This window comes from Panulirus ornatus, chromosome 2 (genome assembly GCF_036320965.1).
Source record: "Panulirus ornatus isolate Po-2019 chromosome 2, ASM3632096v1, whole genome shotgun sequence".
Taxonomy (NCBI): Eukaryota; Metazoa; Arthropoda; class Malacostraca; order Decapoda; family Palinuridae; genus Panulirus; species Panulirus ornatus.
In genome coordinates this window covers 86,944,951-86,972,782 of record NC_092225.1, presented here as the reverse complement: position 1 = coordinate 86,972,782, position 27,832 = coordinate 86,944,951, and the positions used below count along the sequence as shown (strand labels likewise).

At 38.7% G+C, this 27,832-nt stretch overlaps 1 protein-coding gene across 5 annotated transcripts in view; it reads left to right on the top strand.

The window, feature by feature from the left end:
• LOC139757955 (uncharacterized) overlaps positions 1-27,832 on the top strand; it is a 751,714-nt gene that overhangs the window by 442,620 nt on the left and 281,262 nt on the right. Inside the window, exon 7 of one of the 5 annotated variants that reach the window (XM_071678914.1) lies at positions 18,508-21,881. The exons of the other annotated variants lie outside the window; for them this stretch is intronic. Coding sequence (XP_071535015.1) covers positions 18,508-19,313 — 806 coding nt within the window. The 3' untranslated portion in view covers positions 19,314-21,881. Of the gene's footprint in view, positions 1-18,507; positions 21,882-27,832 lie in introns of those variants that run through there. 5 annotated transcript variants of the gene reach the window in all.

The following is a 27,832-nucleotide window of genomic DNA, read 5'->3' as shown; positions in this document are numbered from 1 at the left end:
TCATTCTGTATATCACTACCTGAGAATATGGTGATGGATATGAATACACACTACGATTTTCTATTAAAAAGTGCCTCAGAAAAGCATAATGGTAATTCACTTGAGTATTATAGATCAGAAATGCTTGGGACCACAAGGTCTTTAGGAAGTTGCTCTGTTTATTTGAGGAATCCTTATGATAGACTGTAAGAGTTGTTTTTAGAATACTACAAATTGTGGTATGTAAGAAGTTCATCATTTTCCTCCTTCATATAATGTTATTTTTTTCACAAATTGACTCGGTATTTCATTCTTATTTTCATCATATGTTGTATTTAATGCTGTGTGCCAAGCAGCATTAAATACTACATGAATAGTGTTAACTGTCTCCCACCCCACTATGCATTACCCATCACTTAAACATTTGTCATATTTCTCCATCTTTCAGTATTTACTTAAACAATTAATGTGGGAAAATAAGATATCTGTGATAGCTAAAGGGAGTGAGGATAAAAGATTATTAACTCTACATGGTAAACATTAGTACTGTACAGTACGCATGCTCTTTTACCCACTCATGCTGTTGCTAAGTTAATTTTTGGGTATGATTAAATGACAGCTTACTAGTGTTTTTAGCTATACAGTAGCTGTAATGTTGTGGCATAAGAGCATTTAGAAATTAGTAGATTATTATCAAGTTCCAGGCAAGATGAAGGAGGAGGAAGAGGAGAGAAGCTAGTGAGAGTTATGGTGAAAGGTGCTTCTTTTTCTGTAGTTGGTAGGCTGTTACTTTACATCTTGATGTTAACCAAAAGTAGCCCCATTGCATGATTGAGTGATTGCTTTGCACTGTTACAGTTCTGTTTTCAGCAATGGTAACTGTAGCCTGGTAATCATAAAATATTTAAGAAAGCAAAAAGAAATATTAAGTGGCTTGGAGGAGTCAATGTGTCTGATGTGAATAATATTCTTCATTGTGTTTAACAAGCATACTAAGTGTTAATGTACAGGGGTCTTTGGGGGATGGATTTGTGGTAAAATGATTTTATCTCTTTCATGTCACAGAAGTGCATTTGCTGATCATTTTGTGTTTACATTGTCAAGGTTTGCAGGCTTTACAGCATCGTAACTACTGTAAATAAAGTTGTTTTAAGTACTAAGGTGATGACAGAGGTACTGTACAAAGAAAAGCCATAAATACATTAATGTAATTGTAAGATTGAAAGTGTTTATGAAGGTTTAAAAGAAATGAATTATACCATATTTTAAAATTGTCCAAATTTGGTACATGTATAGTGGGATAAATGGTGGTATAAAAGGCAAAATATTAACAAGGGCTTCAGCTTCTACCCTCTTATTTAAGATGATAGTAACAGGTATAGCAATGGTGAAAAATTAATACAGAACAAGTGACACCATGGATATGTATCACTTGATATGATCACGATAGAAGATATCCTTAATGATTGCTAAGAAAATAGGTGATATTGATAGGTTTACAATTTCCTTTGATATAATCATGTAAGTGTTTGTGAAGGTCAGAGACAAGTGATAAGCATGAATATGTGATATAGGGAATCAGACTTGGTTATTGATACCATGATTGTTACTGGATATTGTGAATGGACCAAAGAACACTGTATAAACATGTAAGAACTTGAAGAAAATGTTAAGAACATACTTCTTAATCTTCTTAACTAGCAATACCCATAAATCAAGTACCTGAGATGTAGAAATAAAAGTGCTATATCAGTTTGAAAAGATTGAAAAACATACCCCTATTCCAAAAGTCTTTGGACTTTTAAACAGTACTAGGGGGAAAAGGTGCTAAGGCCAGTGCTATGAGGTATGTGAACTAATGAAAACTTTGAAAAATTGTACTGAATGAATATTACCAAGGATACATATTGTTTGATATGAAGAGAAGACAGAATATAGCATTAATGCCAAAAAAATAAAAGAAAATACAGGATAAGTAAATGATTCTCATTGATGTAGGCTGAAAGGTGATTCTGTAGGTATTAAACAAGTGGTACGATTATTAAAGTTTTATATTTAAGGGAATTATTTTCTGACATCATTGATTGGGCACCATTGAAGGAGATGATAAGAAGTTTTTATGTATGTTAATATGAAAGCAAAATAGTGACCAAGGAACAGTAAGGAATAAGGAAAAGGTGGTATATTTGATGAAAACAGACTTAGCGATCTTAATGCAGTAACACAAGATTAGTGAACTTCCATGTCTTCCTCAGAAATTCTCTAACAATAATTTCACTTATACAAAAGCTTGTAAAATCCAGTGTCTGCCAAAAATAATCTTGTCTGCCTCAATTATACATTTTTAAAGGTAATGTCACACTTACATTTCAGTACTTTGACATCTCTCCTTTGGCCTGTACTACCAACTGCTGGTATTGGCAAGGTTCTAGAAGTACTGTAGGTGTGTGTTTTGGGCCCATGGGATCTTGATTTCTTGAATGAGGTGAGGCACTGATTAGGTGTTGCAGGAAGTTTCCACTTGATTGTGTGTTCCGAGCACCCATCGTGCCTAGAAATCTCAAATGTACCCTCATTTTCTTGCTTCCAGGCAAGAGTTCAGGCTTTCAGCTCCTTAGAAAGGTGGAAGAAATACAGGAAGCAAAATGAAGTAGCAGCTAGGAAGAGTACAGAAATAACATCCTTCCCTTTGGCAAACTGAGATGAGTTGCTGGTGCTCACACAGTTAGAAAGAATGATAATCTCAGCAACCAGGTAGACAATGATTTCACCCTGAGAGCATCAAATGCTTGTACCCACACTAAAACTTAGCCATATATTGCCTTTGAAATTATGTGGGGGCTCACAGTGTTTTTTTGTGGATACTGTTTATTGTAAATGAATTCTTTATTTTCATTTGTTGAAAATACTCAGGACAGACCAAATTAGTTAATGATTTGTTCAAATTTGTTTTCCATAAATTTTATGGTGTTAAGACAAACTTATGAAAGTTTAAAAAGTTGCTTCATATGGATGATATGTTTTGTTGATTAATCTGTGATGGCTGACTGTTATACAGTACAAGAAATTATTCTGTCTTGTCCTTTATTTGTATATGATGATTACGGTAAACAGCATAATTCTGCTTGCTAGAACTGACTATCATGTCTACTATCCAATACTGAGCACCTTTTTCTCTTCTCAGAGGCTGGCAAGGAACTTATTAAAGGTATGTCAGTGATAATTTCCTTCACTGTGAAAGGAATGATCCAATTTACCAAGATATAATGTGACATCTAAATCTGAGCCAGCTTACCACTAACCTCCAGTTTATAACATCATCTTGATCAAAACAAACAAAAATGCATTTTACCCACTATTTTTTGCATTCAGAAAGATCTTGTACTTTTCTGAAGACTTTTGATGGGAGATTTGGAAAGTTGTGAAATTTCATACAAGTAATACTATAATTTACAATTGAAATAGGTGTGTAATTAATGGCACTGAATTGCATATTACAGCACTGTAATTATGATATATATAGATAAGAAAATGCCCAAAAGTCAAAGACTATCCTGTGGAATGAATATATCAGAATCTGATATATGCTTATTAACTCCTTAACTCCTCTGTTAGATTTCCTTACCAACCCTGTGAATCTGTTTTTCAGGTTGTATAAGTAATGTACAGGGGAAAGTGGCAGGGGTCAAGAGGAAGGGGCAGAGTTGCAAATGAGGGCAAATAGGAGCTAGGATGAGTGATTATTAGAAGACTTTGGGAAGGGATAATAAGATGGATTAGGAAGAGGTTAATAATGCGAGTAAAACATCAGTAAAAGGGACATGAGGGAGTGGTAAAAGATAGGTATGAGGTGAGGAGATTGAATAAGTATTTTGATGGATTGTTGAATGTGCTTCATAAGGTGGTAAAAACCTTGTATGAAATTAATTGTGACAGTGTGGCTCAGTTGGATATTATTATAGTTGAATATTTTAAGAAAGAGGACGACTGTCTTGTTGGATGGTTAGTTAGGGTATACAGTTTTTGTATGGCTCATGGGAAGGTGGCTGAGGATTGGTGGAATGCAAGTGTAGTTCCAAGGGATACAAATTTGAGTGTTTGAACTATAAAGGTAGTTTGTTGTGTGGGAGTGTGTTGTTTGAAAGGGTTAAGCCATGTACAGAGCATAAGATTGATGGTGGTGTTGGGGGTGGCGGGGGGGGAGGTTTGAACATTGTGGCTTCAGAAAAGGAAGAGGATGTTTGAATCAGATGTTTACAGATATATAAAGAAGGAAATGTTTAGCAAACTGTTATCCAACATTAGACAAAACTAGAATTTTCTTTTCAAGTTTGGTTATTTTATCAAAAGAAGCACAAAGAACTAATAGAAAAGGTCTGGAGAAGGGAAGGAAAGATAGTACCAGAATTAAGATAGCTGAATACAGACAGACTAAAAGCCTTATTTTTGCCTGTCATGGATGAGAGATTATTGAAGAGTGATGTGAACACAACCTTTAAGGTTTTAAACCAGATTGATGGTTTAGACAGTGATCAGTTCCCCTAAAGATGAAGGAATGAAACCATTACTTAAATTGTAAAATTTTAACAAGGAGAATGGTTGTGAGTGTGGATTAGGTTGCGAGTCCAGAGGTACCCTATTATATGAAATTTGCCAGAAAAAAATGTGTAAATGCATCAATCTGGTGATGTTTGAGTGAAAGATATGCAGCAAAGTTATGACCTTAGTAAGAACTTTTATTTTGTGATATCCATAGTTTTCTTACAAAGGTAGATATTGACAGCTTTATTGGATTTATTTTTTGAAATATGATCAAATCCATTTTAGTCACAGTTTCTCACCTGCTCCTCTCCCAAACTCACATTATATGACCATGTAATGTTTATTTCATTTAACTTTGCTAAATATAAACACATCTCTTAGGCTTCAATAAACTGAAAAATGTATTATCTACTGAGAACATTTTTAAAACTTTCTGTGTCTTAGTCATAATTTAACTTATGAGACTATTATTTACTGAACTGTGACATACACAGTGGCAAGAAACAATTGTTGGACAATAGTTGGCAAAGTAGCCTGATAAATGTATAATTAGTGCTAGATCATATATGTAGTATGTTTTGTATGACAATTGATAGAGAAAGCAAACCAGTCACTTTACAGGGCTTTTTTTTTTTTTAGAGGATTTTGTAGGCATGGTTAACTTTTTCCCCCTCCCAAAGCCCCATGACATAGACTACAGATATGTTGCCAGAAATTGCTTTTTTGTTACCCAGCTCATGGTGTTAATGCATGGGAAAAATGATTCAAGTGGAGTTCCAACACATCTGATGAAAAGCAAGGCTGACAGGCTTGTCAGTTCCATAGATGATTGAGTTCCACTCTTGATGATGATGATCTGATGCCTCTGTCACAGTCAGCTGTTAACACCACAAGTGTTTATTGTTCTGATGATGAAAGACTCAATTATGTTTGGGACTTCATATGAAGTGCCACAGTCAACTGACTGGACATTTGAATTCTCTCATTGTCTTTAAACTTAGGCCTGTGTAGCTGGAAAAACTGACATAGAGTTTGAGTTTTCTTTCACCATATGTGATACTACATTCCTTAGTCCAATTTGCTGTTTCAAAGTTTTCATGTTCTCAAGATTTGATACTCTTCCTTACTTCTGTTTTATGTTGAAAATGGTAGTTAAGCACCCCATTCACTTCTCAAGACTGTCAGTCAGTGTCTTGAAAAAAGAAGCTTTTCATATCTGACATTGGAATGCAAATTAGCCTCTTTAAAAACAGATTGTGGTGCTTGCTTTGATTCCTTTGTTTGTGGATTGGGGTTGGTAGCCATAAATATCAGGACATATATTTGCTGAGAAAGTGATGTATGTACTTGGAACTGTCATTTTTCTTTCCTGAAGTTCAGTTGAAGAATGGAACTGCCTATTCAGGGTATGAATGTACTACTTTTGAGCCATTAAAGTAAACAAATGAAAATGTTTCTTTCTGTGGAATTATGACAGATTTTTGGATGCCGACTTTCAGGAACTGCACTGATAATGCTCCATGGGATGCCAGTTCCTGTCTGCTCGTTGCAGATGCATGTTACAAGCTGTAGATTTTATCAAAGAAACTCTTAAGATTGATCATTTCCTACAATATCATCCATAGTGTCTTTCATACTTAAATGCAGACAATGATTCATGCTGTGCCAAATTGGAGCATTTGGATAATCTCTGACAAGCTTGATAGCCACCATCAGTTTTCTACCAAGTATCACTGAGGCTTTATTGCATGCAAAACAAATAAGAAGCCCCTTAAGAATTTGTTGTGCAAACCTATGTTGGGAGAGATTCTCTGTCAATTCTTCATCAAGTTGTATCTACATTTGTACCAGAAAGGTCCTCTAAATTGAGGAAGAATGTTACAGATTCATCATTTTCCCATGAGCTAGCTTAGGTAAGTCATCAGAAGAGACTTCTAGAGATCTTTGGTAGGTTATCAAAACAGATCTCTTGCTTAACATGGTCGATCTATAAGAAAAGATGACTTTGAATCACTGTGGGTAGCATTTTCCTGGCATTCTTTCCTATTGTCCCCTGAAATTTGTTGGAAAGTTTTTGTGAATGTTTTGTTTAGGTGCAAGGTACTACCTATTAGAATTTGCTGATCAATCCAGTTTTGTACAGTGTTCAGAACACTGTCAGTATCATCAAATCATTGCATCTGAAGTTCATCACTGAATGTTTCAGTCCTCCTTCCCTTCACCTGTTTTGTGATTTTCTCTGCTGCTTCATGGGTTTCTGAGATATTATCTTTTTTTCTAAGAGATCACTGACTCGCCCTTATGCTTTCTGTAAGGCCTACAAAAATCTCATACTTCTCCGCTGTTTACAAGCAGTTGCCTCCACAGAATATACCTGGGAAGATACTGAGCACGATATTTTTTACATAGCAAAAATCAACCATGGATAAAACCTTTTCTTCTCCAAAACTTTATCTGTTGTCCAACATGCTGGAGCTTCTTTTTCCAGAGGTGCCTCCCCAGCCACTAAGGATTCTGTTGCATCCACTTTTCTGCTTGTGTTTGCTTCTGTTGATGCTGACCCTAATGGTACTGCCAGTTATCCATTGGCTGTTGTTGCTGACCTAAAATAAAAGAAAATGTGTTACCTGTTCATGGATGAATGTTTAAATTATTTACACAGGTTACTGCATGTTTGTTAAAGTTGGTTATATAAATCCATAGCTTTATACTGATTAATAAGTTACTTCCATTTAACTCATGCATATTACAAGAAAAACCATTTTTGAAAATATGAAATTTTTAAAAATCAATTGAGATTCATAGTTTCTTCATACTTATTTACCATTTCCTGTGTGAGCAAGGTGGAACCAAGAACAGAGAAAGAAAAGCAGCATTTGCTCATATCCTTTCTCTAGCTGTCATGTGCCCCATCCATAACCAAGTCCCTCAGACTTATCTATGGTTTTCCTTGGCTGCTTAACATCTGATTCAGTCCATTGACAGCAAGTTGCTCCCTGTTTAGTACATCATTCCAATTTACTTTATCCTGTGGGTGCCTTTTATCCTCTTGCATGTGCGTATCCCAATCATTTGAAATATTTTTCACTCCATCCTTCCATCTCCAATTAAGTCTTCCCTCTTTTCCCTATTCTCCTCACTTCTGACAGTTTCTGGTGGTCAGAGAAAGAGGTTTAGGCTGTGATCTTCCCTTTTTTTTATGATTTTGGAGGATCTGCAGCTCATTAAGCCAGTTATGTAGAATTAAGGGAGTAGTAGATTATAAAGGGGGCCCCAAGTGGTATATTCATTAGATATTCAGTGTGAAAGTGCCAAATTTTGTGAGTTTAAGTGGGATTTGGGAGTAAAAGCTTCCTAGGTTCAAATTGAAAGGAGTATTGCCAGCTTGACTGAATCAAGATATTTTACTTGTATTTTATCTCTCTTTTGAAGGGACCCAATTAGTAAGTCAGTGGCTGGGTATTGCTTTGAAGTGAACTGGTGTGGTAAATCAGTGTATGAAAGTCCAGCATTGCTAAATGCTAGTGTAATTTTTATTTTTAGTATAACCAAAAGGCAATGCCCTGGCAGTTGGACATTTTGATTCTCTTCTCCTGTAGAATTTACTCTAGTAATCTTCAATAAATGCTACTAGTATTATTTTAGGGAATAATTTGAATAACTCTAACTCTGCCTGAACAGAAATTAATAGTATGAATTTAGTTACAGGAATATACCACAGCCAGTCTATTAAAACAAGATGGCAAAGAAAAGACTAGAGATAAAAGTGAAAGGATATTAGACTTGAAAACATCACATACCATATGTTTAGGGATGCTATGGAAGCTTGTGAAGGAACAGAATCAGAGGATAGCACAGCTGCAGGTGGAGTTAAGGAAATTGAAGAAGTTGTTCAAAGACCATGGAGGAGAACAGAAACACTGTTTAGGAAAGGGTGTTCAGGTGATACCAAATCAGAGGTATAATTTTTTTTTTTTCAAGCATTGCAACTAAAATGAAAAAAAAAGTTTTGAATATTTCATTGTCTCAAATTATGGATAACAGAGGGTTTAATGTATATTTGTTTTCATACTTGATCACTGTTTCCCACGTTAGCATGGTAGCCCATGCACCAAAACAGCAGTTCCCTATCCACAACTAGACCCCATAGAACTTTCCATGGTTTACTCCAGATGCTTCATGTACCCTGGTTCAGTATATTGACAGCATACCACTTCATTCCAATTCTCTATCCCATGCATGCCTTTCACTCTATTGCATGTTCTGGGCCCAATTGCTCAAAATCTTTTTCACTCCATCTTGCCATCTTTAATTTGATCTCTCCATTCACCTTGTTCTCTCCATTTCTGACATATATATCCTATTACACACACACACACACACACACACACACACACACACACATATATTTTTTTCATACTTATTTGTCATTTCCTGCATTAGCGAGGTAGCATCAACAACAAAGGAATGAGCCTTAGAGGAAAAGTTCTTCCCTTGATGATATATATTATTTATATTTCTTTATTTATTATACTTAGTCGCTGTCTCCCTCATTAGCGAGGTGCCGCAAGGAAACAGACAAAAGAATGGCCCAATCCACCCACGTACACATGTATATTCATAAACGCCCAGACACGCACATATACATACCTATATATTTCAGTGTATACATACATATACATACATAGACATATATACACATGCTTATAATTCATACTTGCTGCCTTCATCCATTCCCGACACCACCCCACCACACATAAAATGGCACCACCCTCTCCCTGCGCGCGCACAAGGTAGCGCTAGGAAAAGACAACAAATGCCACATTCGTTCACACTCAGTCTCTAGCTGTCATGTGTAATGCATTGAAACCACAGCTCCCTTTCCACATCCAGGCCCCACAAAACTTTGCATGGTTTGCCCTAGACGCTTCACATGCCATGGTTCAATCCACTGACAGCATGTTGACCCCAATATACCACATCATTCCAGTTCACTCTATTCCTTGCATGCCTTTCATCCTCCTGTATATTCATGCCCCGATCGCTCAAAATCTTTTTCACTCCATCCTTCCACCTCCAACTTGGTGTCCCACTTCTCCTCGTTCCCTCCACCTCTGAAACATGTATCCTCTTTGTCAATCCTTCCTCACTCATTCTTATCTTGTGACCAAACCATTTCGATACACCTTCTTCTCTCTCAACCACACTCTTTTTATTACCACACATCTCTCTTACCCTTTCATTACTTAATCAAACCACCTCACACCACATATTCTCCTCAAACATTTTATTTCCAGCACATCCACCCTCTTCCGCACAACCCTATCTATAGCCCTTTCCCCGTCCTCCGCACAACCCTATTTATAGCCCATGCCTCGCAACCATATAACTTTGTTGGAACCACTATTCCTTTAAACATACCCATTTTTGCTCCGAGATAACGTTCTCGCCTTCCACACATTCTTCAGTGCTCCCAGAACCTTCACCCCCTCCCCAACCTGTGACTCACTTCCGCTTCCATGGTTCCATCCACTGCTAAATCCACTCCTAGATATCGAAAACACTTCACATCCTCCAGTTTTTCTCCATTCAAACTTACACCCCAGTTAATTTGTCCCTCAACCCTACTGTACCTAATTACCTTGCTCTTATTCACATTTACTCTCAGCTTTTTTCTTTCACACACTCTACCAAACTTGGTCACCAACTTTTACAGTTTCTCATCCGAATCAGCCACAAGCGCTGTATCATCAGTGAACAAAAACTGACTCACTTCCCAAGCCCTCTCATCCACAGCAGACTTCATACTTGCCCCTATCTCCAAAGCTCTTGCATTTACCTCCCCCACAACCCCATCCTTAAAACAAATTAAACAAACCATGGAGATATCACACACCTCAGCCGCAAACCAACATTTACTGGGAACCAATCATAAATGTATTGTTACGGATCATTCTACTGGGAAGGATCATCAACTACGCACACAGATAACACTATCTTAGAGTTATGGGATTAAATCAAAGATGAGTGTTAAAACTACTTGTAATACAAGAAATAAAGAGTACAAAATAACAAAAGCACATTAATCAGGCACAAGTCATTTACGCTAACACTGAACATGAATTCAGTATTCCAGGTAAGACTTCAAACCAGGAGATCTCTTAACTGTATGACAATTTAACTTTAGAAACATGATTTGAGATACACTTATTTGTTGGACATTTCTAGGACAAGTTACAATGCTCTATGACACTCGGACCTAATTGACACAGGCAGTGCAACGCCGAAGAGTTTAGTATAGTGCCACTTTACACAGTGATCGTAGGCTGCAGGTTTGAGACAGAGGGCAAGCCTACTTACCTGCTGGGCCCGCGGGTTAGCTAAGGAATCGTGGCCCAGCTGGCATCAGAGGTTTTTATTGAAGAGAGGAGCGAACCAGGAGTAGCCTGCCCCCAACCTGCTGCCCTAGTCTCAAGTGGGATTGGAGAAGGGTGACCCAGAGTGCCACTCTTGATTGGCTAGAGGCCTAAGGTCCAGCTGTGATTGGAGGAGGGTGGCTCATAGTGCCACTCTTAGTTGACTGGAGTCCTAAGGTCTGGCTCTGACTGGAGGAGGGTGGCTCATAGTACCCCTCCTGGTTGACTGGAGGGTCTTAAGTCCGGCCCTCATCTTGCCTAAGGCCCAACCTCCTCCTGTCCTAACGGTAACAACAATGAACAGGAAGCCATATTTCCAAAGTGACCTCCTCTCTTTACCTCAGCCGTCTGGTGCCTTGGACGGGGGAGAAATGACAGGTCCAAGTGTTACATGTAACTGGATTGATGGCCCGACACGACCTCTGCTCCTGACCTTTGCCATCTAGCATCTTGGGTGTGGGAAAGACGACAGGCCTAAGTGTTGAGGGTAACTGGATTGATGACCCAGCCAGGGGACTGAAACCCAAGCCGAGATAATATAGGCCCTGGCCCCCTCTCTGCCATCCTACAACATAAATCATCACTTACACCTTAAGCACACAAGGGGACACACATATGAACATTGGGCAAACACACACACATTTGTAACAATATATATATTTATTATACTTAATTGCTGTCTCTCACGTTAGCGAGGTAGCACAAGGAAACACAAAGAATGGCCCAACCCACCCACATGTACATGTATGTATATAAATGCCCTCACGTGCACTTATACGTACATTTGCATATCAATATGTACATATACTGACATATATACACATGTACATACTCATATTTGCTACCTTCATTCATTCCCGTCGCCACCCTGCGGCACATGAAATAGCATCACCCCCCCTCCAGCGAGGTAGCACCAGGAAAAGGCAAAAAAGGCCACATTCGTTCGCACTCAGTCTCATGATGTCATATGTAATGCACCAAAACCACAGCTCCCATTTCACATCCAGGCCCCACAGACCTTTCCATGGTTTACCCCGGACAGTTCACATGCCCTGGTTCAGTCCAGAGACAGCAAGTCAACCCCAGTGTACCACATTGTTCCAATTCACTCCATTCCTTGCACACCTCTCACCCTCCTGTATGTTCATACCCCAATCACTTAAAATCTTTTTCGCTCCATCCTTCCACCTTCAATATGGTCTCCTGCTTCTCCTTGTTCCCTCCACCTCTGACACATATATCCTTTTTGTCAATCTATCCTCACTTATATTCTCCATATGTCCAAACCATTTCGACACACCCTTTTCTGCTCTCTCAACCACACTTTTTTTTATTTCCGCATATCTCTCTTGCCCCTTCATTACTCAGTCAAACTCATCACACCGTATATCTTTTTTTCTTTCATACTATTCGCTATTTCCCGCCTCAGCGAGGTAGTGTTAAGAACAGAGGACTGGGCCTCTGAGGAAACATCCTCACCTTTCCATGGTTTAACCCAGACGCTTCACATGCCCTGGTTCAGTCCATTGACAGCACGTCGACCCTGGTATACCACATCGTTCCAATTCACTCTATTCCTTGCACGCCTTTCACCCTCCTGCATGTTCAGGCCCCGATCATTCAAAATCTTTTTCACTCCATCTTTCCTCCTCCAATTTGGTCTCCCACTTCTCCTCGTTCCCTCCACCTCTGACACATATATCCTCTTGGTCAATCTTTCCTCACTCATTCTCTCCATGTGACCAAACCATTTCAAAACACCCTCTTCTGCTCTCTCAACCACACTCTTATTATTTCCACACATCTCTCTTACCCTTACATTACTTACTCGATCAAACCACCTCACACCACATACTGTCCTCAAACATCTCATTTCCAGCACATCCACCCTCCTGGGCACAACTCTATCCATAGCCCACGCTTCGCAACCATACAACATTGTTGGAACCACTATTCCTTCAAACATACCCATTTTTGCTTTCCGAGATAATGTTCTCGACTTCCAAACATTCTTCAAGGCTCCCAGAATTTTCGCCCCCTCCCCCACCCTATGATTCACTTCCGCTTCCATGGTTCCATCCGCTGCCAGATCCACTCCCAGATATCTAAAACACTTCACTTCCTCCAGTTTTTCTTCATTCAAACTCACCTCCCAATTGACTTGACCCTCAACCCTACTGTACCTAATAACCTTGCTCTTATTCACATTTACTCTTAACTTTCTTCTTTCACACACTTTACCAAACTCAGTCACCAGCTTCTGCAGTTTCTCACATGAATCAGCCACCAGCGCTGTATCATCAGCGAACAACAACTGACTCACTTCCCAAGCTCTCTCATCCCCAACAGACTTCATACTTGCCCCTCTTTCCAAAACTCTTGCATTCACCTCCCTAACAACCCCATCTATAAACAAATTAAACAACCATGGAGACATCACACACCCCTGCTGCAAACCTACATTCACTGAGAACCAATCACTTTCCTCTCTTCCTACACATACACATGCCTTACATCCTCGATAAAAACTTTTCACTGCTTCTAACAACTTTCCTCCCACACCATATATTCTTAATACCTTCCACAGAGCATCTCTATCAACTCTATCATATGCCTTCTCCAGATCCATAAATGCTACATACAAATCCATTTGCTTTTCTAAGTATTTCTCACATACATTCTTCAAAGCAAACACCTGATCCACACATCCTCTACCACTTCTCCCTTTTCTCCCTAAAATTTAATGATACTCTCTCACCCCAACTCTCATTTGCCCTCTTTTTCACCTCTTGCACCTTTCTCTTGACCTCCTGTCTCTTTCTTTTATACATCTCCCACTCAATTGCATTTTTTCCCTGCAAAAATCGTACAAATGCCTCTCTCTTCTCTTTCACTAATAATCTTACTTCTTCATCCCACCACTTACTACCCTTTCTAATCAACCCACCTCCCACTCTTCCCATGCCACAAGCATCTTTTGCGCAATCCATCACTGATTCCCTAAATACATCCCATTCCTCCCCCACTCCCCTTACTTCCATTATTCTCACCTTTTTCCATTCTGTACTCAGTCTCTCCTGGTACTTCCTCACACAAGTCTCCTTCCCAAGCTCACTTACTCTCACCACCCTCTTCACCCCAACATTCACTCTTCTTTTCAGAAAACCCATACAACTCTTCACCTTAGCCTCCACAAGATAATGATCAGACATCCCTCCAGTTGCACCTCTCAGCACATTAACATCCAAAAGTCTCTCTTTCGCGCGCCTGTCAATTAACACATAATCCAATAACGCTCTCTGGCCATCTCTCCTACTTACATACATATATATATATATATATATATATATATATATATATATATATATATATATATATATATATATTTTTTTTTTTTTTTTTTTTTTTTTTTTTCATACTATTCGCTATTTCCCGCGATAGCGAGGTAGCGTTAAGAACAGAGGACTGGGCCTTTGAGGGATTATCCTCACCTGGACCTCTTCTCTGTTCCTTCTTTTGGAAAATTAAATATATTTATTTGAAAATTTATTTATTAATTTTGCTTTGTTGCTGCCTCCCGCGTTAGCGAGGTAGCGCAAGGAAACAGACGAAAGAATGGCCCAACCCGCCCACATACACATGTATATACACACACGTCCACACACGCAAATATACATACCTATACACATATATATAAACACACAGACATATACATATATACACATGTACATGATTCATACTGTGTGCCTTTATTTGTTCCCATCGCCACCTCGCCACACATGGAATAACAACCCCCTCCCCCCTCATGTGTGCGAGGTAGCGCTAGGAAATGACACCAAAGGCCCCATTCGTTCACACTCAGTCTCTAGCTGTCATGTAATAATGCACCGAAACCACAGCTCCCTTTACACATCCAGGCCCCACACAAATTTCCATGGTTTACCCCAGACACTTCACATGCCCTGATTCAATCCACTGACAGCACGTCAACCCTGGTATACCACATCGATCCAATTCACTCTATTCCTTGCCCTCCTTTCACCCTCCTGCATGTTCAGGCCCCGATCACACAAAATCTTTTTCACTCCATCTTTCCACCTCCAATTTGGTCTCCCACTTCTTCTCGTTCCCTCCACCTCCGACACATATATCCTCTTGGTCAATCTTTCCTCACTCATTCTCTCCATGTGCCCAAACCATTTCAAAACACCCTCTTCTGCTCTCTCAACCACGCTCTTTTTATTTCCACACATCTCTCTTACCCTTACGTTACTTACTCGATCAAACCACCTCACACCACATATTGTCCTCAAACATCTCATTTCCAGCACATCCATCCTCCTGCGCACAACTCTATCCATAGCCCACGCCTCGCAACCATACAACATTGTTGGAACCACTATTCCTTCAAACATACCCATTTTTGCTTTCCGAGATAATGTTCTCGACTTCCAAACATTCTTCAAGGCTCCCAGAATTTTCGCCCCCTCCCCACCCTATGATTCACTTCCGCTTCCATGGTTCCATCCGCTGCCAGATCCACTCCCAGATATCTAAAACACTTCACTTCCTCCAGTTTTTCTTCATTCAAACTCACCTCCCAATTGACTTGACCCTCAACCCTACTGTACCTAATAACCTTGTTCTTATTCACATTTACTCTTAACTTTCTTCTTTCACACACTTTACCAAACTCAGTCACCAGCTTCTGCAGTTTCTCACATGAATCAGCCACCAGCGCTGTATCATCAGCGAACAAGAACTGACTCACTTCCCAAGCTCTCTCATCCCCAACAGACTGCATACTTGCCCCTCTTTCCAAAACTCTTGCATTCACCTCCCTAACAACCCCATCCATAAACACACCCCTGCCACAAACCTACATTCATTGAGAACCAATCACTTTCCTCTCTTCCTACACGTACACATGCCTTACATCCTCGATAAAAACTTTTCACTGCTTCTAACAACTTGCCTCCCACACCATATATTCTTAAAACCTTCCACAGAGCATCTCTATTAACTCTTATCATATGCCTTCTCCAGATCCATAAATGCTACATACAAATCAATTTGCTTTTCTAAGTATTTCTCACATACATTCTTCAAAGCAAACACCTGATCCACACATCCTCTACCACTTCTGAAACCACACTGCTCTTCCCCAATCTGATGCTCTGTACTTGCCTTTACCCTCTCAATCAATACCCTCCCATATAATTTACCAGGAATACTCAACAAACTTATGCCTCTGGAATTTGAGCACTCACTCTTATCCCCTTTGCCTTTGTACAATGGCACTATGCAAGCATTCCGCCAATCCTCAGGCACCTCACCATGAATCATACATACATTAAATAACCTTATCAGCCAGTCAACAATACAGTCACCCCCTTTTTTTTAGATGATTATCAGGTGTTACTGGACTCTGCCTCCTATAGGTAATAATGTTAATGAAAAGTCAACTCTGGTGAGGTTGTATCACTGGGAGTACAACCTTGTCAAAGAACTTTTCACTCCAAAGGAGTCGTCAGTTCTTTGCTGCTGGATGTAGTGCAACCTTGAGTTGCAGGTGCCTTTAGAAAGGTGGTACCACCTGGAGTCTTTCAAAGAAATTTGTCTTGGGATATTTACAAATTGATTAATATAAGTATCATACATATATGCTTGCTGTTTCCTGCATCAGCGAGGTAGTTGCCTGGAACAGATGAAGAAATGACCTTGTGTGCATATATCCTCACTCTATCTGTCACTGTATAATGCACTGAAACCTAAGCCTTCTATCCACAATGAGGCCCCACTGGCCTTTTTGTACCATACCTTCTGCCACAGAAGTCTGTTCTTTGGGCTCCCAGTGTACTCAGGAAGCCAGCCTTGTCTATTAGGCAGGACCTTTGTGATTTGAATGCAGGGCAATTGAAGAGTTAAGTGTTCACTGTCCTCGGTTTGAAAGTAGCATCTTGGGCATGACAAATTTTGTGATATGTTGAAATAGTGTTTATAATGCTGGAAAGATAGTAGTTGTTCAGGACAGAGATAGGACATAACTCATATGTGTTTCTGAAGCGTAGTTTCAGATGGTTGAATATCTGGTAGCATGGTGTTTAAGTTTGGTTTAAAGAACAGTTATGGAGTGCTTGTGCTATTTAAGTTTGTGTACATTTTATTTTTGTGTTTATTCTGGGTGGGGGAATCTTTGAAGTGATTATCTCTTCTTTAGGGTTGTGACTAGGTATGAAGTGGTTTGAAAGAGAATGGTCTGCTTCTGTTGCAAACTGAGTGCTGAGCATATTGCAGTAAGATTGTAATGGGAGACTTTGTTTTTTTGTGTGTGCATGTTAAGTGTTTATTGTTAGCATGCAACTAGTGAATGTCTGAGTGCATATGTGGATGTTAGTGACCTTTTAGGAACTGATAATAAAATTTTCAAGATTTTTTCAGACCAATTTTTTTTTTTTTTTTCATATGGAAGATTTGAATCTTATAGTATTCTCATTCATTTTTTTTTTTTTTTTTTTTTTTTTTGTGTGTGTGTGTGCAAGATTTTGCTTTGAAAAATCAATTTTTCAGATACAGTAGTACTAATCTCATGGAGTTTGTCTTTTCCTTTGAATATTCTGGAATGAAGGTTTTATGCCTCATTGTGATTTTGATGGAGGAATCAGTTGCAGTTATTTGTATGAACTTCATTAACATAGACATGATGGTTTTTCATACACTGAGGAATAGCCAAGAACTATAGTAACATGATTACAGTTACTCAAGTATCTAACATACTGCAAATGATTATATTACTGATCGTAATTGTTTCAGACTTTGGAATCTTTTTCAAACATTATCCTTATTATTTTCATGTAGAAACATCATCATCATCATTTAACTGCATTTCAAATGTCAAATGAGAATTTACATAGACTATATATGCCATGCTTACAAATGGAAATAAAAGAGGTAAGGGCTGAAATTTGTTTTCTGTCGTGATGTTTTTGTTATAGAAAAATCATATGTAAACGTATCATCCTTTTCCCTCTGTTTATTTCTACTTGCATGGCAGTGTATAACAGAATTCATGAATTATTTTTAGCCAAGTGTTTCTTCCTTGTTACTTATATCATCAGCTCTAATTCTGTTTAAGTAGTAGTATTTTTCCTTCTTGACAGATAGCTTTTTATAAGTTTATTCTCTTCAGAATACTTGTATTGTCTTTATGTTCTCCCAAATTACCTACTTCATGAGAATTTGCATCTTGTGAAAATAGAGGAATGGTTTTATAGACTTATTATGATTATTCAGGTTTAGTGAGAGGGATAAAGTATTCCATGTTTTGTTTTTGTAGTGATATTGTAATATTTTTATTCTTTTGCACAGAAAACTTAGCATTCTTCATGTTTTAAAAGGAATGGAAATTTTTGATCCAATATTGTATATTAAATTACTGAATGAATATGAAATGTGATGAACAAAAGGGTTCTTGGCAGGAACTTGGCTCCTATGTGACCCTTGGCTCTCCGCCTCGCCTTGGACCCGCCCCTGCCAGCCCAGTAGTCACATGCTGTTTTGCTACTTTCAGGCACCTTCGCGCGCCTTGTAGCGGACCACTTGGGCTCGGCAGGAGGCGTTCACAGGTCCCCTGGTCAGGGCACATCCCCAGTCAACACCAAGTCCCCAGGACAAAGTAGGTCCCCAGGTCAGGGGTTGTCACCTAGTCTCATCAGGTCTCCAGCATCACCTAGTGGAGGATTTCGCTGTAAAGGACAATCTCAGTTTCCTCAACCAAAATCCCAGTCACAGCAACAGTTAACCATCAGATCTCCTGGAACAAGTGGATGCTCAACTCCAAGTGGTCGCTCTCCATCTGTTGATGGGCATTCTCCTTCTCTCACACCCTCCCCATTGGCTTCCCTTGTGCCCAACCTGTCTAATATCAGTAGTTCTCCTACTGGAGTATGCAGTGGAGGTACACTCCAGCCTTCCACTACTGTGCGATCAATGACTACCACTGGAGTTGCATCGCCAATAATTTGTGATATTTGCAACAAGACTTTTACTTCACGTTCAAATCTGAACAAACACAAACGTGTACAACACTCAGGGGAGGAATATGTTTGCCCAATATGCCGGCGTACCTTTAGGAATAGATACTATATCAAGGAACATGTGTTGCTGTGTTCCACAGCCACACAGAAAAAAGCTGCAGCTGCTGCAGCATCTGTGGTTGTAGGAGTATCAACAGCACAAAGCAGGATAGGAACTGGTGGAGGAGAGGAAGAGGAGGAGGATGGTGAGGAAGGAAAATGCAAAACTGAGGAGTTTGATTGTGTAGAGGATGACCAACCCACAGACTTGGTTCTCCGTCGACATGCCTCACCAACATGATTATGTTATGATATGCTGCTCAAAGAAATTTAGTTTTATATCAGGGGGAGGGGGTATTTAATTTTTAGAAGACTGATTTTGAGGATACAGTGAAGTTAGTAACCTTTCTTGTTGAACGGGATAAAATGATTAAGATGATTTTATCCTGTAATGTGGGCCAGTAGCTAAGTTGTGAAATGGAAACATGGATATACAGTGGTTCAATTCATCACAGTGCAAGAGCTGAAAAGGTTAGCACCGGTTAGCCATGGAAACCCTAGCATGTGAGAAATATTCTCTCTCCCAGTGTTAGTTCTTTGCCCACATTCATATTGCATCCCATTTTTTAGTCTTTTAGTCTGGCAGTCTAGATTTCACTCGTGCCTCTCATAAAGTTTATTCTGTATTCTCAGTGATTTTTGGTTTTCTCAGTACTTTCTAATTTTCTCATTTTCCTCCATTTTTGGTTACTGTGGCACTTTATTGATTTTATACTTTTTTTTCGGATACACAAGCAGTGACTTATGTACTTCATATCCAAATAACATGGAGAACTCTTCAACAAATGTTTCAAGCAATACTGTCTTGTTCTAGACATGAATTTTTGGAACTGGTTTGTGGTCAGAATGCTTGGATAAGATTCACATGTACAGTACAGTCATCAGTGTATCAGCTATCCTTAAGTAATTTGTCTCCATAAATACATGCCAACTAATGACCATAATGACAAATTGTAGACCCCCTATCTTCAGTAGGCTGTGTGCTTAAACACTGTTGAGTCATATGGCTTTACAATCTGTTTTGAGTGCTTTTTCAGTATTGTGTTTCTCACAAAATGTAATTGTGAGCTATGATACTGTATACAGCAGTGAAATAGAGTACTCTTTTTCTCAGTGCATTGATTCAGATCCATGTGATGGTAAAAAATGTTTGTATTGTTGACACTTACAGTAAGGTACAGTAGCAATGACAGCCTGTCAGTAAAGGAAAAGTTCATAACTCTTAAACAAAGGTTGGTTACGTGAAAATAGGAATCAGTGTTACAGAGTATAAGAAAACTACAGTTTTGGCTAAGGAAAGGTCAGGAATTGGTGCAAAATGAGCAAATCAAGAATACATATCAGCTCACTTGTCATGACGTTGGAGGACAGAGGAGGCAGCATAGGCTGCCTGATGATACAGATAAAGGTGTTTTGATGATATGAGTACAATATACAGTACAGGTACAGTATTTTGGCTTCATGACCTTAACTCTGAAAAGCCTACCCTGTAAGTACCCATTACCACGCCATAGTGAGCTATTTTGACAGTACTCTGCGCTGTACTTTGTGCAGTACTGAGAGCAGCTGCAAGAAAAGCTGTATAATGTAGACAAGCAGAGTATATAATTAAAAAACAGTATTTGATGCATTGAGGATAATTTATTGTGGTAAATATTAGTGTATATTTTTTTAAGGGTGAAAGGTCTTTAATGTGATTGCTCAAAATGAAGAACTTTGTAAATTACTTGATTTGTAATTTACATTGCATCTCTGATTATCTTGGATTTGCTGTAACAAATTTATGATTTGTTACAGTGTAATTATGTACATCTGATGTACTGGTAATAAGTCCTGGTTTTGAAGATTTCTAATAAGTGAAGCCATCCTTGATAACCTATCTCATCATGGGATGTAGGATGATTGTGGTATGAGCATGCATCACAAGATCTCACTTTTTATTATTTACAACATGACATAATGTGGTGCCTCTTTAGATATAGATTAAGACAGACCTGGTGCTTCACATAGGCTCCGTGTGCCTTAAAAGAGATAAAAAAAGTTTACTCCAAACCATGGATAGTTTTCAAGACCAAAAGCAGCTTTTGTAGACTTAGACTGATGTGGGTCATACAATAAAAAGACAATAGGTTACTTGAAACTGATAAAAGGGGAGATTAGGGATGTTTTATCTTGATACAGCAAATATCCTCCTTATGAAACTCTAATGTAAATCACTCTTCATTTTCTTTTGTTATGATTTACAGTCATAGCAATTACAACCTTGAAACATATGCAAGAATCTATGGATAATGAAGATGTGTTATTTATGTTTGTATTATTGTCTGTGCTTATTGTTCATTTTGATTAGTTATGTTGCTTTTTATATTTTCTGAAACATGTTATGTTTTCATTTTCAAATTTTACTCGTGGAACTCATCATTAAACATCTGGAAGTATCACTTATGGAAATGCTTTCATAAATAGCAGTTATGCGAATGCTGTTACATTGAAGCAAAAATAATCTCTCATCTACTTGCCCAGCCCCATAACTAGTTAAGCTCTTGTTTTGACAATTCCATCAGCTACGTGTGTATCATGCAGAAGTGTATTTCAAGTGAACTGTTGAATAACTGAAAAAATTATTGGATATATGGATCCCTCCTCTAGGTTCCTAATTCCTGGTCATGTGACTTTGTCAGTTGTTCCTATAGCAACTGTACATATGCCCTTCTTTTTGTTGAATGGGAGTGCAGTTGACCGTGTGCTCTTGGAGTGAACTATCCATTTCTTGTAAATAGTATTATGGACAATAAACTTTTGGTGTGTATTTAAGGTTTTATTTAATCTTCCAGAATCAAAGTGGACTGTGTCTACCAGGTTTTTATTTGACTGTACTATCCTGAAAAAAAGGAAAATTTACACATACATTACACCAGTTATTTTTCTTATAAGGGTGTTAGGAACATTTATGGATTATGTGAGTAATACATTCTTATGTAATTAATATACCCGAGGTGTATTTATATTTTTTGAAGAGTATTTGCAGTTTTGCGAAGAACCAGAGTAGGTCTTATCCTGCTGCAGACTCCGAAGTGCTGAAATGGACCTTTTGTATTTATTAGGCAAAAACTTGTATGTGTTCCAAGGAAATGTTGGGTATGAATTAGTTTTTATTAAGAAAACTTTGCATCATATTCTATCTCAAAAAGTCTTCATCTGGGAATTTTCATAGGCATCTTTTAATTAAAAGGGTCAGTTTCGTGTAAAAGTAATAATTTTTTTCCATGATTTTATAACGCAATTCAGTACGAGGCACTTTATTTTTATACCAATATAAAATTGTATCAATAAAACTAATTTTGATTTAGTGTTAGCAATTTCCTTATCAAAATGGGATGCATTACCTTACATTGTCGCACATGAATGAGAATATACAGTGCTGGCAGAAAAAATTAGCGTGTCTTACTTAGAGTGTGACACATGAAAATATCAATAAACAAGACAAAACATGTATTTACCCCCACTCCCCTAAGTAGTTCGTATGATGTCCCTTGGCCTTAATACAGTCCTGAAGGCATTTGGGAAGAGATGCTGCAAGATGCTGAAGGTATGTAGGATCATGGTTGTCCCAAATATTCTGGATGGCGGCCTGGCACTTAGGAATGTTGGTTGTATCCCGCCCATACAACTGTGACTTTATAATTGACCACAAGTTCTCATTAGGGTTAAAGTCAGGTTAGTTACCTGGCCAGTCCTAAATGTATGTCACACCACACAATGCAACATCATGTATTAATTTAGTAGTGTGGCATGGTGTACCGTCTTGCATAAAAATGTCACAACCAGTCCTCTCAAAACTGTTGGGTAATTCATCACACAACAGCTCCAGGAATTGATTCAGATTCATTGTCTCATTTCGAGGTAAGTACATAAGACTTCCAACACCATTATAGCCAGAAGCCCCCCAAACCATTAGTGAGTCTGGAAATTTTACAGTTTCTTGTATGTGCTGAGAGTCATATTGGTCACTACCTGGCCTTCAGTACACTTTGCCTTTATGACTCCAGTAACATCAAATGTAGCCTTACCAGACCACAACACTTTCTCCACTTTTCATCATCTTACTGTAAATATTTCTTGGCAAATGCAAGTCTAGCACTAGCAGTCTGTCAGAAGCTGTTCTTGTGAGGCATACCCCTCTTGAATTTCAAGTCATCATGAAACTGGCTATGAATAGTATGTACAGACATATGACCAAGTAGCCTATAGGCTAGGGTTGTCTTCCTTTAACTATTGTGCTGAAATAAATGGATTCTTACCTACTTGATGTTGGATGATATTCAAAGTGCGTTGGGAAGTGGTACATGGTCGTCCAGGTTGTTTCCTCTGGGTAGTAATGTCATTACCATTAGTGAAGATTTATTTGAATTCAACAGTGGGTAATTTGGCTGTTATAGGGAATGGGGTATTCAGTAAGGTGAACAGAAATGAACAGCTTGTAGAGTTGTATACTGATAAAGGACTGGTGATTGGTAATACCTGGTAAATAAAGAGGGAAATACCATAGATACTCAAGTAACCTGCTATCTCAGGTAACTGGCTACCCAAGAATTTTGGCCATATAACAGTCAGTCTCAGTTTTTCAGAGGCTCAAGAACATTGAAGTGACTGCAAGAGAGATGCCTATTAATCAGGTGACAAAACTCAAACAAAAAGAATAAACCATATAATTTAGCAAGCAAATTATGTCAGTTGAAACATTCTTATACAGAATGTTATGTGCCCATATCCAGGACTTTTCATGGGGGTAGGGGGAGTCATTCAGCAGAACTCACTGCGTATTGCAGTAACAGATGAAATATACATCTGTAATACTGATGTGAATGAAAGTGACCATATGATACCTGTATTGTGGTGCAGATGCAACAATACCCTCAACCACATGAGTAAGCGTGGTTGGTGAATAATTGTTACATTGTCTCTTGGTGGCATAACTGGTGCAAGGTTCTAGACACTTTTAGGATGCCAATTTTCATCACAGTGTGACTTATGTGAGAAAATAAGAAATAGTACAGGGTTTGTGCTGAAGTGAAAATAACATTTGCACTTTGACTGGGCATCACACACCACCTTCACTTTCTGACTATGGGCCTGCTGTTTTCTTGAAGTACAGTTCTTCGTTATTAACTCAAATAAGCCATGTTTTTTTTATCATTACAATAAAATTATCTGTAAGCTTTTTAGAGATAAAACTCTAGCCATTTTCTCAACATTGCCATGACCACTTCACTCATCACATTACTCATACTTTATGGTACATGTTAATTCGAGTATTATTCATCACACACTGTCTGCACTGTGATGCACATCACCCTCACTACTCACCAAAGAATGTTTCTCCCTGAAGGAGCACAGTGCCTCCTTCCAAGTTGTGGGTCTGTTGTTTTCCAGAAGTATGGGTCTCTGTTAATAACTCAGATAAGCAATGTTTTAGTAATGTTTTGGTAAAATTATCGATAAGCTTTCAAAGATAAACATAGGTTATGTTTCATCAACACTTTCCATAATCACTTCACTCTCTATTACTCATACATTACTTTACATGTTTAGTCAAGCATCAGTCACACACACTCACCGTCTGGAGTGGTGTACACCACCTTTGCTACCTACCATGGAACACCGCTTCCGCCAAGCAAAACTGCTTCCCCCAAAGGAACACACCTCTTCTTCCTTGACTAAGGCTTCTTGTTTTCCTTAAGTACAGTTCTCCATTAATAACTGAAACATGTTATGTTTTGGTAACATTACAGTAAAATTATCATAAAGTTTTTGAAGATGAATAGAGTATGCTTTGTGAGCACTGCACTACCCACTTCACTCACCACATTACTCACATTACTCATACATTATGGTATGTTTATACTCACACATCAGTCATCGCACACTCTTGAATTAGTCAGTGAAACGGTCAGTCCCCAATTACAGACTAAAAAGTTTTGCTCAAAAATTGGACAGTTACATGAGTATATATGGCATATAAGTATACATGGAGTAGGAAAGATGGTAAGCGGGCAATACTGGATTACGTTCTAATTGATGGGCATGCAAAAGAGACTCTTGGATGTTAATGTGCTGAGAGGGGGCAGCTGGGAGGATGTCTGGTCATTACCTGTTGGAGATGAGGGTGAAGGTTTGTAGAGGTTTTTGGAAAAGAGGAAATTATATGGGTAACAAGAAGTTGGTGAATGTTAGTGAGCATGGAAAAGAGGCTCATGTGAAGAAATATGAGGAGAGATTGAGTGTAGATTGTCAAAAGGTGAGAGTAAATGAAGTCAGGGGAGCAGGTGAGGAATGGGAGGTATTTAGAGAAGCATTGCTGGTATGTGCAGAAATGTTTATCATGCAGAAGGTGGGAGGTAGGTAGGTGAGAAAGGGTAGTGAGTTGTGGCATGAGGAAATGGAGTTGCTAGTAAAGAGAAAAGAGAGGTGTATTAGCATTATTTGAAGAGAGGGAGTGGAAATGATTGGGAGATGTAGAATAGAAAGCAATAGGAGGTCAAGGGGAACATCCAGAGGATGAAAATGGTGGCAAATGAGAAATGGGGTTAGGGAGTATAAGCAGGCTTCAAGGGTAATAAGAGGAGGTTTTGGGGGTAGATTGATAGGGCGAGAAAAACAAGAACACTTAACAAATAGTCACATCAATGAAGGGGACTAATGGAGAAGTGGTAATGGGCAGCAATGAGGTGAAGAGGAGATTGAGTCATTACTTTGAAGAATTATTGAATGTGTTTGATGACAGGTTGGCAGATGTAGAGCGTTAGGGTTATGAAGGTATTTAGAGTGAGAGATTCATAGAAAGTGGCTTGGTGTAAAGAGAACACATTGTGAAAACCTTACATAAGATGAAATGTGGCAAAACAGCTGGAGTGGATAGTATTGCAGTTGAATTTCTTCAGAAAAGAGGGTGCTGTGTTGTTTAGTTATGATTTTCATTGTATGCATTGATCATGGTGAGGTGTCTGAGGATTAGTAGAATACATACATAGGCCTGCTTTATAAAATGGCAAGGGGAACAGAGGTGAGTTTTCGAATTACAGCCATAAATTTGTTTAGTGTTTCTAGTTGGTTATGTGGAAGAACAGTGATTGTGAGGGTGGTGACATGCACAGAGCATCATACTGGGGAGGAACAGTATGGTTTCAAGTGTTAAAGGATGTGTGGGTAAATTTTTTTGGTTTGAGGAGTGTAGGTGAAAAGTACTTAGAAAAAGGATTTTGTATGTGGCATTTTTGGATCTAGAGAAAAGCATATGATAAGGTTGCTAGAGATGCTTTGTGGCAGGTGTTATGAATATGTGGTATGGAAGGAAAGCCATTAGAAGCAGCTAAGTGTTTTTGTCAAGAGAGTAAGGCATGTGCATGAGTACATACAGTGGAGGGTGATTGGTTTGAGATGAAGATGTGATATCATCATGGCTGTTTAATATGTGTATGGATGGGGTGATGAGGCAGGTATAGAGTCTATTGGACATATTGGGGTTTTAAGTCATTTGTTGTTTGCTAATGACACAACACTAGTGGCACATTCAAGTGAGAAAGTGTGGAAGCTGGTGTATGATGATATGTGTGTTACGAGGAGAGAGTTTTACACTTGTGTTGCCCTGTCTCTAAACCTTGCACCTGTGTACTATGTCTTTTCTCCTTTGTATGTGCACACACACACACAGACACATACACATGCACTTGCACACCTTAGCCTACTGTCAGTTTGGGAGAGTGTTTGAAAGGAGAAAGTTGAAAGTAAATGTGAATAAAAGGAAGGTAATTAGATTTAGCAGTACAAAGAGACAAGTTATTTGAGCTATGGGTTTGAAATGAGAAAACTCGGAGGAAGTGAAATGTTTTACATACCAGGAAGTGGACCTGGCAGCAAATGGAACCATGGAAGCTGAGATGAATTATAGGTTGGATGAGGGAGTGAAGGTTCTGGGAGTACTAAGAATGTGTCGAAATAGCCATTTCTTTATGGGAGGGCAAAAATGGATATGGTTAGAGGTATTTATTTATGTACCCCAAGACCAGTTTCTATGAAAGAGCTCTGGTGTTACCCAGGACGTTTTTAAAGGCTCCTGCAACCCAACACTGTGCTGATTCCAGTAGCAGGAAAATGTGACCTCTTTTGGAATGATAAGTTCTTTGACAAGATGGTACTCCCTTACTAAAAGTGACTTTTCACTTGCGGTGTAACCTCAAGCAGGCAGAGTGCAGCAACACCTGTTTGAAGTTATAGTAGTTCCGATGATGATGTATGAGTGCGAGGGATGGAATGCTGATATGAATGTATATGTGAGAGGGTAAATACGTTGCAAGTGAAATGTTTCAGGACAGTATGTGGTGTGAGGAAGGTTGATCAAATAAGTAATGATAAGGTTAGAGAAAGGTTTGGTAACAAGAAGTGTTGTTGCGATGGCTGAAGGGAGTGTGCTGAAATGGTTTGGACTTATGTAGAGGATGAGTGAAGATAGGTTGACAAAGATGACATACAGTACTCAGACTATGTAACAGTTGTTATTGACATATGTCAGTTTCTTCCTTGTTTCAGTGCAGGGTGTTCTAATTTCTATATTTTGTCTTTTGACTGCTTGAAGACTACATTGTGAGTAAGGAGGTAGTCCTGTACATGTCAGAAATGCCTTATTTCTCTTTGGAAAATATTTAGATTTTCCTAAGAGATTTATAGTTGCTGGAAAGGAAATGCTGAATTTAGGCCATCATA